The sequence below is a fragment of the Melanotaenia boesemani genome, chromosome 5 (assembly GCF_017639745.1).
Source record: "Melanotaenia boesemani isolate fMelBoe1 chromosome 5, fMelBoe1.pri, whole genome shotgun sequence".
Taxonomy (NCBI): domain Eukaryota; kingdom Metazoa; phylum Chordata; class Actinopteri; order Atheriniformes; family Melanotaeniidae; genus Melanotaenia; species Melanotaenia boesemani.
In genome coordinates, this window is record NC_055686.1 from 624,744 (window position 1) to 640,986 (window position 16,243).

Here is a 16,243-nt window from a genome sequence, read left to right on the forward strand (position 1 = left end):
AGCCGTTGCTAAGGCAACGGACAGGGAGCAGAGGCCCTTATCTCGACAGAAAACACCTGCTGGAAACCCCCGCTTTTCTGCTCTCAGTGAGTGAAGGAGGGAGAAAAGTTTTATTAAAGTTTGAATCTATGACTGTTATGGCACACATGATGTGAGATGATGTTTTTAATCAAAAGACTGAGTTTATGGACTGCCTGATTAATACTCAGTTTATGGACTGCCTGATCAATACTCACACTGAAAAAAGGGGAAAAGTGGGGTTGTGCAATTTACAAATATTAAGCTGGTATAAATAACATGAACAATTTATGTTTCCCTTCGAAACATATGCCAATCTTGAGGATCACACTTAATTTTTAGCAGCGTCACTTCAGCATATGTAAGTCATGTTGATACCAAATGAAATTGTTATGTTTTGCCTCTGCCCCTGAATTTGGGCAGCGTGAAACCCCGTCTGCCAAGAAGCATGCCTCCAGGGGATATTTTGGAGTCTGCCATTTTTTTTACCACTGATGCTGCAAGCACCTGCACCTTGGAGTCACCTGCAAAAGGTAAAGTTAATTTCCTGTAATTACCGTTAGGGAGTGGGAGACATCGCTTCAAAATGCTTGTTTTCACGGAGTATAGTTTTTTAATCTGTTATTATTGAGTAAGTCAAAGCTAATGCTGGTGTTAGCCATCGAGCGTGCACTACCTATGCTGTTCGCTCTCCGCCCGCTGCCCTCAGCGGCCAGGGCACTACAGTGCGACCGTTTTTGTCGCATATGCGAGTGAATATTTTGTTGTGCGAACGAGGGGGGAAAAATAGGAGCACTTGTGCGAATGACTTCTCCCAACACAGCCTGCTAACGTGATGCTCAGTCCGTGACAAATCCCGCTTAAAATATAACAGTTTTTCCCACTACTCTAGTAAAAGAGTAAAAATGACACGGTATGAATTCTCAAAACATCACAAAAAGATGCGCGCTACGTGCCATTCAGAAAATGTCTCAATTTCTCCTAATTGCTCATAGCAGGGCGCGTGTGTATCCAGTAGCCTGATTGATAGAGTGAGAGCTCTTAATACAAGATCTTTGAACCACAAACAGCAACTAGTTTTGGGTCCATGTCAACATAACGGACACACAGCTGAATGCTGCGGACAGACACTAACTGGAGTTCGGTCTCTGCATCCGCTGTGTTTTTATGATGTAACTCATGATGATCAAATCATGATGAGGGTGCACCTGCTTGTTAGTTAGCTAGCTAGTTAGCTACTGTCTGCTAACGTAAGTCCATCTAATATTGACGGGCTGATAACTTTGTGGGTTAAAATACACAGTAAAAAATATTATTATGATTTATTATCGGCTCTGGGAACAGAATAGAATAGAATAGAATGCCTTTTATTCTCATTATACACATATGAAAAAAGCATGCAAAAGAAAAGCAGTAACAGTGCAAAAAAGCAGTATAAAAAAGATAAATAACAGATCTAAACTACAAAAATATGTACAAAAAAAACAGAGGTGCACACTCCTGAGGTATTTGCAGATATAAACATGCTGTATATACAGTACATGTATATAGTGTTCAAGTCTGAAAATATATTGCACTGAAATTTCAGAACATTTCAGAGGTGTTTGTAATGAAATTTAATTTAACTACATATTGTCCATTTTAATGTTTTTTTTTCTGAGTATTTTTACTTGTATACATACAGGTATACATAATTTTGATTAGTATGGTGTAGGTTTTGACTTCATTGTTAAAAGTAGAGCCCTGCCAGCAAGGAGCTGTCATTACGCACAACTTTTCTGCAGAGAGAGATTAATTTTATGGCATTAACCTCAACCAGTGCAAAGACATCTAAAAAATTAAATTCAAGAAGGACACATTTGTCCTCATGTGGGACAAATGTTAAACAGTTATCCCATTATCTCTGTTAACATAACATTAAAAACATTAGATTCCATAAACCCAGTAACCTTAAACATTTATCTGTGAGCCAATTAACACATGGTTAAGAATCATACAGTATTTGTTATGAAGTTTGCATGTGAATTCATAATTACTGACTCTTCTTTGTATTTCAGGCTGCTGCCTTTCCTATCGGTATCCACCAGTGCAAAGGCTCTGTAGTACAGGTGAGTAGTGTAATCTACACATTTTACTTAAACCTCACATAACTTACATAACTTCAACATAAAGACTCAGACTAATTGTTCTTTTTCTTTTTTGCAGTATGTGGCAGTGTAAAGCTTGTTCTGAATCAACTACAAGTAGGAATGAACTTCTTTCTCACTATAAACTTAAACATCCACACTTTGGACGCACCACCCGTTACCCCTGTACGTATTTAAGCTGCCCATGCTCATTCAAAACATGGAATGCCTTAATTGTTCACCAGAGTAGGGTTCATTCCACTCACACAGCTCAAAGACAGACAGAGCACATTGTATTTTCCTGTCACATATGCGGCTGTAAGGCTTTATCAACAGAAAGAGATTTCTTTAGTCATATTACCACACATCTTAGGCGGAATGAGAATGTTCCCTGTCCGTTTTCAGATTGTTCATTTCAAAGTAATATTTATGGCACATTTAAAAGTCACAAAAGCCGTAAACATGCACCCCATACCTATGCTGACTTAAAGCTGGGTATAGTCAGAAGACTAGCAACTCAACCAGATGTACAATCTTCTGATCAAGAGGAAGATGATGGCGTAGAGGTTTCTTCTACATCCTCTTTAACAGATATAAACACCCAACCCAGAGAACTCTCTGATTTAATAGAACAACAACTTGGAGCTGCTCTATTAAAATTAGAATATTTGGTCCATGTCCCTGGAACAGCCATTGACGAGTTTTTACAAGAGCTACACCATTTACTCAGCTCTCCAACTAACACAGTATCTAAAAGGTTGGTCAGTGACATACTTCAGAGCAACAACATCCAAGTAGACGAATCCATTATAGCAGATATTGCCACAGCAGTTTGCTCAGCTACCCCTGTGCTAAAGGCTCTAGAAAAGGGTGGACCATTAAGTACTTCATATCAACGCAGATGTTATTATAATCAAAAATTTGGAGTTGTTGAACCTGTTACACATGTTTTGAATGCGAAAGAGAAGCATACATTTCAGTATGTGCCAATTTTGAAGTCTCTTCAGCAAATTTTGAGGAGCCAATCTATAGTTGAGAAGGTTTTAAAAAATCATCGAGGAGCACAGCATACACAACCTGATGAGTTTTTTGAGTACAAGGCCCCCCAAGATGGTTCTCACTTTCAAAAGAACAGCTTTTTGAATAATGATGAGTTAAGAATATCTCTAGGCCTTTATGTTGATGACTTTGAGACATGTAACCCTCTTGGCACCTCCAGAAGGAAGCACAAGTTGTGTGCAGTATATTGGATCTTTGGTAACCTACCACCTGGGTCCCACTCATCATTATCATCCATCTACTTGGCGCTACTTGCCAAAACTGATCATATCAAAAAGTATGGCTATGCAAAGACATTCAAGCCTCTCTTACAGGACCTTAAAATCCTAGAGGATCAAGGGGTATACATCCCATTGTTGGGGAAAAGTTTGAAAGGTACAGTTCAGACTGTGGTAGCAGACAACCTGGGAGCTCACAGCCTAGCTGGATTTCAGGAAAGCTTTTCTGGAGACTACTACTGCCGACAGTGCACAGCAAAAAGTTGCGATGTTCAACATCATTGTGTTTCATCAGGTGTGTTTGGCCCAAGAACAAAGGAGCAGCATGAATCTCATGTAAAGTCTGCACAGGAGACAGGCAAAAGTGTATTTGGAGTAAAAAGAGGGTGTATCTTGTCAGAACAGTTGAGTTTCTTTCATGTAGTTGGTGGCTACCCACCTGATCTGGCCCATGACCTTCTTGAAGGAATTGTACCAGTAGAGCTTGCTCACTGCCTTGCACACTTTATATCTAAGAGTTTCTTCAGATTGGCTGACCTTAACACAGCCATACGGACCTTTCCTTTCAAATGGATGGACAAAACTAACAGGCCAAATCCAGTACCAGAAAGCTTTGAAAGTCGTAAATCCATCGGAGGAAATGCTCATGAAAACTGGGCTTTGTTGAGGTTTCTTCCGTTTCTGCTAGGGCATTGTGTACCCGAGAGTGAGCCAGCCTGGCTTGTGCTCATGGATTTGAAAGAAATTGTAGAACTTGCTGTCGCACCCATACATACTGATCAGTCTATTGCTTACCTTGAAAGTAAGATTGTTGAGCATAGGCAAAGATATCAAGAGCAGTTCCCTGGCATCAAACTTCTGCCGAAGCATCACTATGTAGAACATTACCCTCTCATGATCCGTGCTTTTGGTCCTCTTGTCTGTCACTGGACCATGCGCTTTGAAGCAAAGCACAGTTTTTTCAAACAGATTGTTAAACATACCAGCTGCTTCAAGAATATACCTCTGACGTTAGCATCAAAACATCAGCTGATGATAGCGTTTCATGTGAATTCTCCATCTCATGGTAAACCTCCTCTAGAGGTGTCTGATGTTTCTACAGTCCCAATAGATGTGGTAAAAGATGAAATGGCTCAGGCTATTCAGCAGAGGTACCCTGACACAAATGAAGTACATCTAGCCAAGAAGGCATCAAGTTGTGGCATCACATACTGCAAGGGTATGATAGTAGTTCATGGGACAGAATCTGGGTTACCAGAGTTTTCAGAAATCTTTCAAATGTGCGTCATTGATGATAAGCTATTCTTCATTGTGAATTTGTTGTGTGCATGGTATAATGAGCACTACAGAGCCTTTGCACTAGAGCAATCATCAAAAACAATGAAACTTATTGCACTTGAGGAACTGATGGATACCTATCCATTGAGTGAGTACCAGGTTGGAAGAAGCCGCATGGTAACTTTAAAAAGGCACATCATCGTTAGGGGTAAGATTTGACAACTTGGTTGCATTGAAATGGTGACATCGGAGGATCACAAGCACACTAAATTGCTTCTTCTTGTATTCCCCCTCTGATTTGCACACTGTCCATGATGGTGAAAGTAATCACTAAATCATACCTGTTCTGTTTTTCCCCCTCAGATTAAGAGATCATCATGTCCGCATTCAAAGTGTTAAGGGTTATCTTGGATGCTGAAAATTCTCAAAGACTGCTGTTTGAAGATGGTTTCCCAAGATCAGTTGATGGAGTGGTTCAGGAGGTAAAGAGACAGTGCAACCTCAACTATACCTTCAGACTTCAGTTTATGGATGAGCATTTCGGAAATGTGTTTACAAACCTAACAAGAGTGGAGGAACTCAAGGATAAGGGGACAATTAAAGTAATCCAGATTGAGAGTTCCCAGTGTGATGAGGCTTCTCTCAGTCATTCTGTAGTTCAGGCTCCTCTTTCATCCAGTTCAGTGTCAGTGTCTTCTGGGTCTATTGACACAGATATTCTGTCGTCTTCGGATTCTTCAAGCTCAAGAACATCGTGGCCAGTCAATTTTCCTGTGCCCCAGTTTTCTTATGATTCAGAGCTGAAACTTGACAGAGGTAATGCTACATACAAAAAAGATGGCACCCCTCTCATACCTGATCCAAAACTTAAATCCAATATTCTTGAGACCCTGGTGCAAGAAATTATCAAATACAAACTTTACTGCAGTGGCAAGGAATTCAATTCTGTGGCTGAGGCCCTTGTATCGAAGCATCCTTGCTTGAGAGAGAAAGGTTCTATCACCGGACATGCTGGATGGAAGGCCAGTTTGGCAAATAAGCTTGCCATGTACCGCACCCATCTGAGAAAACTGGGATGCACTGAAGTGACTATCAATTCCCTGAAGAACAAGCCAGAGGGAAAAGCAAGTCCTGCAGCTTCCATAAAGAAACCTCGGCGGGCAGAAGTTAATTACTGCCCCCCGCATCCCACTGGAGAATCTGATACAAGCCTGGAAAGACTGAGAGTTGAACTTCTTGATGATGTGACGAGGACAAACAGGGAAGTGGTCAAAAGGAAAATGGAGAAAACATTTTCATACAGGAGACGAGAAGTCGTTTCCGAGGAGCCAATGGTTCAGGACTTCAAGGCAAGATGGCCAGCCTTCTTTCACATGAGTGAGGTTTGTGATACTTTGGCATGTTTCTTCAAACTATAAACATCAGCGATACATGTAACTGCTACAGTTTTGTTCCCTTGACTTTGCATTGATATTTTTTGCAGTTTTGAGTATTAATGGTTTATCTGTGTGTTTTCAGATAAATGCGGAATTTAAGAGGATAACCACCATGCTGCTCCAGTCCAGATTTCTCTCCCAGCTGGATATTCAGACCGACAAAATGATCAAGTTATTCAGGAAACGAGGAGGAGTGATTGGAACCAAACTGAAGCACATCCTGGAAGAGATTGGGAAGGCAAGTGTCGATTGATTAACTTTATTATGCCCTACTAGAGAAATATGTGTCTATTTTGAGGTGCATTCATTATGTCTTTATATCAATTTAGTACAAACACCTTAAATAAGAAAATGTAAAAAATTTCAGAAAAAGTATTAACCTCTCATAATTTTATTGCAGTTTAAAGTTCCACATACAAATCTTGTAAGTTAAGGGACCCAGTATAACTTTTTCTTTTAATCTGACATCATCAAATTAAGGAAGAATGCCCCAAAATAAATCTTGCTACCAACTATTCAGATGGGTGAGCCACTGATGAAAATCAGTCATTTATTTGTGTCGCAGAAAGCAGTTCACTCTAGTTGCAGGGATCACTGAGATAACATGTTTTTATGCAAAAAATAATGCGTTCAGAAGAATTTTTTAATGAAATATACCATATCTTGAATATGTTAGATCCTTGGCCTTGTTGAGTCAAATAATTTGGAAAATTTGAATAAGTCCCAAACCAGTTAATAAAGTAACTATCTCTTTCCAGACTGAGGACATTGAGGTTCTAAGAAAACTCATCCTAAAGGGACTGTGCATATATCTCCAGGAGGACCCAGCACACCTCTTCATGGAATACAAGGTGAGTCCAACTAATGTGTTATTGAGAGCAGAATGTAATTACTTATCGAGGACAAACGTTTGAGTTGACAGTTTGAATCCATCTGTCGCAGTAAGAACAACAGGATGCACTTCAAGACCATCAAAACTATTGTCTCTTGTGCTTCTCCTCCTTTTGCTGTATTTTCTAAAGAGGGCTGTGATGGCTTTCTAGTGTTTTTTTGTAAATATAGTAATGAATGTGAGCTCTAACATCATTCCTTCCTCCACCCCTCCCTCCCCTAATGTAACAGCTGAGCCGTTTATCTATCACTATTATGAACTTGAGAGATGTGGTCAGCTCCTTTTTGATGGTTTGAAGTTTTTCTCCACAATGGGCCCCAGTGTCCTCACCATCATCAACTCTTCTCTGCATTCAGAGGTGTTTCTGTCTTACTTTAAACAGGCAACTGCCCAGCCACTCCTTCAGGAACCCAGCCTGGACCACACATCAATGCTAAATCTCAGGCCCATCTCCAAGACCTCATTTTAATAGAAGGTCCTGGAGAAAATGGTTGCCTGTTTCTTCTCAGATTTTCTTTAAGTGCTGTGAAACTCCTGACTAACTATCATATCATATCATATTTTTTCCTCTAGTTTTTGTTTAGGGTCTGGGAGGCCTCCTGACAAACTATTTATTTATTCCCACAGGTTCTACTTTTACATTTTTATGACATGTTAATTTAGACTTTGAAAGTGTTGATTAAGTGATTAAGTGTGTAAAGAAAGCTATGAAACCTTTCTGCTTCCCCTGCAGGTGGTGATTGGTTATATTTTGCTTCTATAAAACTGTATTAAAATTATTGTCTGTGTTCTGTAGAATGAAGACCATGCTGCAATCCAGGAGGCAATTGAGGACACCACGGTGGGAATTTTCCTCATAATGGAAAGTGGCAGTGGTGAGGAAGAGGACATCATCGTGGTCCTTGAAGGCCAGGCCGTGGTGGTCGACCTACCAAGTGTCGGAGTGGCGGTTGCCATGCTGTTTGGCCTTATTTACAACTTAAACCTGGACTACCCTCCTCATCTTAGATACACCTTTGAGGTAATCCAGAAAGTTTTAATGGAGTTGGAAGGCAAAGTACTCTCAAAAAGGGCTCAGGCCTTGAAGATCCGACTCTTTGAGTAGAGATGGTGCCTTAAAAATGTTTTTGTGTGTTTTTAAGAGTGGTTTTATGTGGCATCTTGCTACTTGTTTTGCTACTGTTTCCCCATAAATAGCAAGCCCCTCATTTCATTTGTTTCGCCTTGTTAAAGAGCACCGAAATCAGGGGTTCATAGAGAGCACTTTAATACATGAAAGAATCAGAAAAATCTGATAGAAGACACCTTGAGAAATGTTCAGTTAATCAGTATTTGCTGAAACCACGGTTACATCACCTCTGCTAGGTGCCCTTATGCACAGTTTTTTAGGTACTTGTGAGGTTTATTAAGATCAGGGCTCCAAAAATAGCCCCTCATTTTGTTTGTTTTGTCTTGTTAAAGAACACTGTAATCAGGGCTTCATAGAGAGCACTTTAATGCTCTCAGGGAGTGTTAGAAAAAACACCTTATGATATGTTTCATTTTGTCAATGCTCAGGTAATTGTAAATAAGTTAAAGAGATTCAACTTTTTGTTGAATATTTTTCTAGTTGTATTAATAAAAGGGTTGAACCTTACATTTGTGTTCAGTGTCCTGTGTTTAATGAATTATAATAATGCATGTGGTTCTTGGCAAATATGCTTTTTTGGACAAATCATCTGCAATTGAATTTTTATTATACAATTAAAATTATCTATATTTCTGTGAAATAATTGAGCTGCTAAAACATGATTTTATTGTTTATTAAATGTGAACAAATTGTGGAAAACTGCATGATAAAATCATGTTTGTCTAATGTAAAATTCTTAGGTGTAGTGAAAAGGAAATATTCATTATGGTGTAACATGATTTTTTTATGTGTAATATTCATGTTGGCATAACATGATTTTATTGTATGCAACCGATGTCCATACTTTTTTTATGTAAATCCAACAGATTTTTTTTTTCAGTGCAGTTATGATTTTCTATGTGTTATGTATTACTTATTCACATTTCATATATTCCTGTTTGCTTGCTTATTTACATTATTATCCTTAGATTTAGTGATGTTCATTAGGTTTTGGTTTTGATTAATAGAGCTACAGCTTAGTTGTTATTATTTTGTAGCTTACAGAGAGTGCATTCACAAATAAGGTACAAATAAGAGACAGAGTTTTTTTACACTGCTGAAGGAGTGAAGAGAGGCCCAGAAGATCTGGGAGACTAAGAAGGGAGTCACCTGTTATCTGCTCGCTCCGAAGCAGAGCGGAATTTCCCAGCAAACTCAGAAGATATTAACAAGCAGCCTTTGTGTAGAAAAACTGTAAGGATGGATAGATAATGGGGCAGGGAAAAGTTTCTTCTTTTCCTTCAGCTCTGATGCAACCCAGAAGGAGGGACCAACTTGTAGGATGCTCACGTATGCTTTTCTGCTGATGGAAAAATACTGAGTGGGTTGGTTTTGGGTGTTGTTCTGTTAGTGGGAAGGTACCAGATGGGATGGTTTTTAAGTTATGTATATATACTGGTGATTTTGTGAAAAGAGAGGATTGTCCGGAGATTTTACGGAGATTTTGAGGAGCTGCGGCGGAGAACCTGCAGAGATTTTTGGACCTTCATCCCTTCACTGGGATAGATTTTTCCCCTTCTTACCAAGGGAGATTGAATTATTATTAGAGGAGATGTAGACCGCGAAAGCGGAATCACCCACTGAGGGAAACTTTTTACTTTATACTTATTTCTTATATTCTGCTTTTCAGCCCTCACTGAAAGGGAAACCCTACAAGGGAATTTTATTATTTTTTCTTTCTTTTTATTCTTTCTGTATTTTACCAATAAAAGAAAACTTGAATAAAAGGGTTATAGTTAACTTCGGTTAACTTCCCAACCAAACTCATTTCTCTTATATTTGCCCACATCCACTGAGGAGAGGAGAGGACAACACAACGAGCAGGTGAGCCCCAGATTCCCCAACGCCCGAAGAGACATAAGAATTCGCTAGATTATTACTTCGATACCAAGTAGTTTTCCTGTTAGGACGATAGTACGGTAGCTTCATACTCCTAGACCCAAAGGCTGGCTTATCTACCAGAATAACTCCTCAGGTCTATCTCCGCATGAGCGGACGATAATAATCAGGAATTCTAAAGGGGTAAAATTGCTTATTCTCTTTTTTTTTTTTTTTTTTTTTTTTTTTTTTTTTCACCTGTCTTGTCCAGCATCGTTGCAAACAGAATGATTGTCTGGCTGCTGTCTGGTGCTGGGCAATTTTACTCTATCAAGCAGGGATTTATACTACATGTATAAAGTCCCTCTTGATGAAAAACTTTATTAAATCAGACTCTTAATGCTGGACTCGACCGGAGGGGACAGAGAGAGAGAGAGAGAAAAGAAAGTAGAGAGAAGAGGGAGGGGAGAGAGAGGGACAGAAAGGGTGTGGGGAGTGCGGGTGGGGACTTGAAACATCATACAGAAGACCATGTAATCCATACTACTTACAACATATATAGCTAAGATCATCCTAGCCAGTAGGTCATTACACAACTAGTTGATAATAGTAACAATAATAATAATCACAATAATAGTAACAATAATAATAATAAGAGTAAGAGTAATAATAATAATAATAATAATAACAGAAATAATAATAATAATAATAGTAATAATAATAATAAGAGTAATAATAATAATAATAATAATAACAGAAATAATAATAAAATTTTAAGAATAATTATAAGAATAGAGAGAAAAGGTATATTGAAGAAAAAAAAAATATGATAATAGATATAAGTGAGACTGCTGTATTCAAGAACACGCGCAGAGAAACCTGTGTGGATATGCTGGAGAACTCGGCCACACGGCGACGCAAAGACTGTGTGGAGACGTTCAGGAAGGAGTGACCATGCAGAGTGATCATGCAGATGCCACCTCACTTGAACAGAGGCCAGAGTCAGGCCAGCGGTCCCGAGACCCAGGCCACCAGCCCCCCCGTAGGCAACAGATCCCGACCGGTCCACAGAGACGACCACTCGCCCGCCCATGAAGACAGCAGCAGGAGACCCCAGCAGGAGCCGCCCCGCGGACCCAGGGCACCGGCCCCGGCGGGCCGAGGCCAGTAGTCCCCGACCCCCCCGGGCACCGGCCCCCCGGGACAGACGGGGAAGAGGGCCCGGGCCCAGGAGCCACACACACATACACTATCCTTCCACTACCCATCCTTCCACACATACACCATTCTCCTACACATACACCATCCTCCCTCTCATACACCATCCATCCTCCCACACACACACCATCCTTCCACCATCCATCCTCCCACACATACCCCATCCTCCCACATATACATCATCCTTCCACCATTCATCCTCCCACACATACCCCATCCTCCCACACACACACACACTATCCTTCCACTACCCATCCTCACACCATTCTCCTACCCATACACCATCCTCCCTCACATACACCTTCCTCCCACACAAACACCAACCTTTCACCATCATCCTCCCGCCACCTTATGTCCCGGGGGGACAGCCTCAGCCAGGAGGCGAGGAGACATGAGCCAGGCCCCCACCCCACCCCCCCTCCCCGCCCCAGCCCCCCACTCCCCACCCCCAAAACAGCACCTTCCCCCCAGAGCCAGCAGCCAGAATCCCCCGGGACAGCCCGCCCACGCCCCGGGCCAATGCGACAGGCCACCCGGCCCGCCCCGCCCCCGGGCCATCCATGGAGACAGGGGCGCTTAAAGACCCCATCCCCCCTTCCCTCCCCCACTAGTGAGGGAATATATTATGCGCTGTTTGCAATTAAAAAAAAAGAGTTAAAATTGGGGGGCAGTAACTGCATTGAGGAGGGGGCAGGGCCACCTGAGCAGTCCCACCCACCTGACCTCGCATGTTCTGCCCCCCAAAACGTGTTTGTATGTTGCAAATGTTATTTGTGCTCAGTGACTAAGTGGAATTAAAAGCTGGGAGGCATGCTGCCGCTTGGCGAAGCAATGGGGCCACTATGATGACCCCCCTGCCCCGCCCAGCGCAACAAGCACACCTCCCACAGCCCTACCTGTGTATGTAGTGAAGAGTGGGGGAGGGGAGGGGTCAGGAGATGTAGGTCCAGAGGGGAGTAAGCCTCCCCCCTGGAAGACGACCCGCCAGCGGCTTAGGGCGCCCCCGTCCTCCGCCGGCCCCGAAGGGCGTCACAGGCCCGGAGCAGCCACCCAACCCAGGCACGCCACGAACCCCCCCAGGGGCCAGCCACCAGCCCAAGGGGCCACTTTCCTCTTTCTGAGTGGGAGGGGGGCGAGGCAAAGGAAGGGAACCCCAGGCCCACGCCCCCGACACCCGACCAGGGCGCCCCCCAGAGGACACGTCCTAACCCCTGCAAACACACACACCCTTCTTTTTTTTTTTTTTTTTTTTTTTTCCCCCAGCCACTCACACACCCGCTCACACACCTCTATACACAAACACCTCAATACGTGCACATACCTCCACACACACACCTCAGGCACATACCTATAAACACACACACCAGTGCCTCCATACACACACATGGAAACTTTCATACACACACGCCCACATACACACACACTCTCATACCCCTCCATACACATACACCACTACACACACACTCACATACATACCTGCATATACACACAAACACCTCCATACATACTCACGCCTCCACCCACACCTTCACTCCTCCACACACACATCGACCTCCACATGCACACACTCACATATACACACCTTCACACACACACACACACACACAAGCAAACTTAAGTCAGCTATCAATGCTGTAGCTCCTCTAAAAACCAAACTAATAAAATCTAAACCCACACCACCGTGGAGGAATGAACCAATCAAAGAAGTCAAAAGACATTACAGGAGAGCAGAGAGGAAATGGAGGAAAACAAAATGAATCATCATTTAGAAATTTTTAAGGAACTTAAAACCTACAATAAAACAGTTAAACAAGCCAGAACCCTTCATTTTTTCAATCCTATCACAGAAAACAAGAATAACCCCATTTCTTTTTAAAACAATAGATCTTTTAATAAAAATAAAGTTTTAATAAATCTTCCATGCCTGCATCAGATGCTGTATGCGAGGACTTTGCAGACCACTTCAGAAATTAAATCAAAGTTATTAGATCCAGTCTTTTATCTCAACAACATTTTGATTTAAACAGACCTGAAGCTTTGCTTTTACCTGGAGAGTTTTGTCCTGGTTGATGCAAAGATGCTTGGTCGAGTTTTCCCCAACTAAACCCAACAACCTGCCTTTTAGACCCAATTCCCACATCACTTTTAAAAACATTTTATGGTTTCTGTGAGCCTGAGCTTTTAAACATAGTAAATGACTCTCTCCAGACGGACGTCTTCCCTGCTGCCTTTAAAACAGCGGTGGTGAGGCCCCTTCTGAAGAAGAGGAATTTAGAGCTAGACAATCTTCATAACTACCAACTTGTATCCAACTTACCTTTTTTAAGTAAAAGCTTGTCTTTATGCAATTACATGAGTTTTTGCATAAACATAATATTTTAGAAAAATATCAATCTGGTTTTAGGATAAACCACCAAACCGAGACGCCCTTTTAAAAATTGTTAATGACCTCAAACTTAATTTAGACTCACAGAAACTTTCTGTCCTGGTTTTACTGGATCTTAGTGCCGCCTTCGATACAGCTGATCACCAGGTTTTACTAGACAGAAGTCTGGTGGGCCTCTGAGGTACTGTTCTTAAATGGTTTTACTCCTGTCTCACAGATTGACAGTTTTATGTAAGTATGGATACCTGCTCCTCAAGAATTCATAAAATCCAATGTGGGGTCCCCCAAGGATCAATTTTAGGCCCAATACTTTTTAATTTGTACACGTTACCTCTTGGGGATGTCATCAGGAGACACAGCATTGGTTTCTACAGCTATGCTGATGACACACAGCTTTACACCGTGTCTCCTGATGACCTGGAGTCAGTTAACGTCCTTTTAAACTGTATTTTAGATATAAAGTCATGGATGGAAGAGAACTTCTTACAGCTCAACCAGGACAAAACTGCAGTTTAAATTATTGGTCCTGAAGAAAAGAGAGATCATTTCACCAATACTACATCATTTTAATCCTCTGTGTGAAAAACTTGGGCATTCTTTTTGACTCTGAGCTGGATTTTATTACACACATTGAAAATATAACAAAAACTGGGTACTGGGTTGAACTGCGTGCAACTGTATGAAAGACTCTAACAGTTTTTTTTATGTCGTCTCTTTTGATGTGTGCAAAGGCTTTTTTTGTTTTCAATATGCTTAAATGGATTTTTTCATGTAAAGAACTTTGTGTTGTTCCAGCATGAAAAGTGCTTTTTAAATAAAATTTGATTTATTTAAACACAGCATGACGTCCTGGAGGAGACGTCTCCATGTGTCCAGCAGGGGGAGCTCCACTCCACCTCCTCTCTGCTGCTCCACACAGACACACGTCTCCTAGCAACACATGAGTCATCAGCAGCTGCTTTCTGATTGGCTGGTAACGTTTTCTGAGTTTCACTTTGTGTTAATTTCTGCAGAGGAACACACACACATACCTAAACACACACACACCTACCTAAACACACACACACCTAAACACACACATACCTAAACAGATGTTTACCTGCAGGTGGAACCAGACCAGAGTTTTTCCTCCAGAGTAAAACATTAGAAACAAATAGAAACCTGTAGAGACTCAGACCTGAGACAGAAACGTCCTCTCAGGGACGGCAGCAGGAACTAGAAGCACCAGAGAGCTCAGACCTCCACCAGGACCCAGAATCACAGAGAAAAACCCCAACAGCCCACCCAGTACCCCCTTTATCTTTATCTGGACCACCAGAACCACCAACATGATCCAGGTCAAACATTGTGGGATCATCAGGTCTACCTTGGTGGTTCTGGACTTTATTGATGAGTTAGAAGCTCTAACGGTAAAATGATCCCGTCTCCCCCTGATAAAGAATCTCTAAAACATTCCTGGATCCAGACGGTGATCCGGATCCTCCCCAACATCTAAACCTTGTTCTGGTGTTTCCTGGAACTGTAATGAAAACCCGTCCATGATGTTTAGTGTTGCTGGTTCTAAGATGTTCAGAAAGTATTTGCACCCTGTCCTCAGGGGGGATTTAGACCACATTCCCACCTGGTTCACCAGAGTCCTGGTCCGTTTGGTCGCTTCAGGATTTTCGGAACCTGCAAACTGATTCTGATAAAATCAAAGACCTACACGCAGGTCTCGGTCCGCTTCAGGTGGACCGAATACAGGAACTGGACTACAGAACAAAGTGTATTGTGGGTTCACTGCACAGCATCATGGGTAAAGACAACCAGACCATCAGCAGGTGTGGGAAGACAGACTTCTCTGGACTACCAGACCTGGAAGAACCTGGTCAAAGTTCTGATAGAATATGGTTTACCCAAGACCGCTAGGATCTGATGCAGCTCTGTGTAAGAACCCGAAGTCTGTGAACCAATAGATAAACCAGTTTTCTTCTTCGTTGGTTCTCTCGTCTCCTCCAGTAAGTCTTGGAGCAGCACCTCCTCTGGTGGAGAGAGGAACACGTTGTTTACACGGTCTGAGACCTGCATCGTGAACGCAGTCTCCGTCCCGAAGAATGTTGCATCCCCCACCTGAACCTGGTCACCATTCGGACCGAGTCTAGCAGACCATCCTGGCCCCAGCTGAACCTGGTCCTGAGCTGGACTGAGTCTAGTGGACCATCCTGGTGTGAAAGAGATCAAACTGACAGAAACTTGAGTCAGTGGAAAGTAAAGATCAGTCTGGAAGCTTCACCTGGTAACTGATGACACAACCAGCAGCTGTTCTCTCATTGGCTGGTGAGCATCCTGAGCACCGTCCAATCAGCTGCCTCCTCTCTGAGCAGGTGTGACAGCCAATCAGGACACAGGCCTGCATCATGTGCACACGTTTAAGAGAGCCGCATCACGTGCACGTTTTATCACGTGTGCACATTTAACAGAGCTGCATCAAGGTAACGTGCACACGTTATAATAATTTATAGAGGTGGGACTTTTACACATTAATTATTAATTACATTAAATTAACAGATTAAATCGCAGTTTGCGTTCTAAACTCGGAACGTTTGTCGGCACAATTTCCTGTACATGATTTAACTGAGACACACGT

The 16,243-nt window shown here is 42.1% G+C and overlaps 2 protein-coding genes across 3 annotated transcripts in view; both read left to right on the forward strand.

Moving 5' to 3' along the window:
• Positions 1-16,243, forward strand: part of LOC121639456 (beta-2-microglobulin-like) — a 192,340-nt gene that overhangs the window by 96,376 nt on the left and 79,721 nt on the right. The gene's annotated exons all lie outside the window — the stretch shown is intronic.
• On the forward strand, positions 2,107-8,232 carry LOC121639451. Of its 2 annotated transcripts, XM_041984680.1 has the most exons (5): positions 2,107-2,126; positions 5,961-6,081; positions 6,218-6,373; positions 6,894-6,986; positions 7,824-8,232. In XM_041984680.1, exons 2-5 carry the CDS (start codon positions 5,980-5,982, stop codon positions 8,130-8,132), a joined length of 660 nt encoding a protein of 219 aa, XP_041840614.1. In that variant the 5' UTR covers positions 2,107-2,126; positions 5,961-5,979; the 3' UTR covers positions 8,133-8,232. The 2 variants fall into 2 exon arrangements, with proteins under 2 accessions (XP_041840614.1, XP_041840613.1); XM_041984679.1 differs by lacking the exon at positions 2,107-2,126 and having other exon boundaries at positions 5,443-6,081.

Bases quoted from the DNA above. Each gene is read 5' to 3' on its own strand.
- LOC121639451 (XM_041984679.1), top strand. From the start codon at position 5,746: ATGTACCGCACCCATCTGAGAAAACTGGGATGCACTGAAGTGACTATC. The intron at 6,082-6,217 runs GTTTGTGATACT...GTGTGTTTTCAG, and splicing joins CCTTCTTTCACATGAGTGAG to ATAAATGCGGAATTTAAGAG. The intron at 6,987-7,823 runs GTGAGTCCAACT...TGTGTTCTGTAG, and splicing joins ACCTCTTCATGGAATACAAG to AATGAAGACCATGCTGCAAT.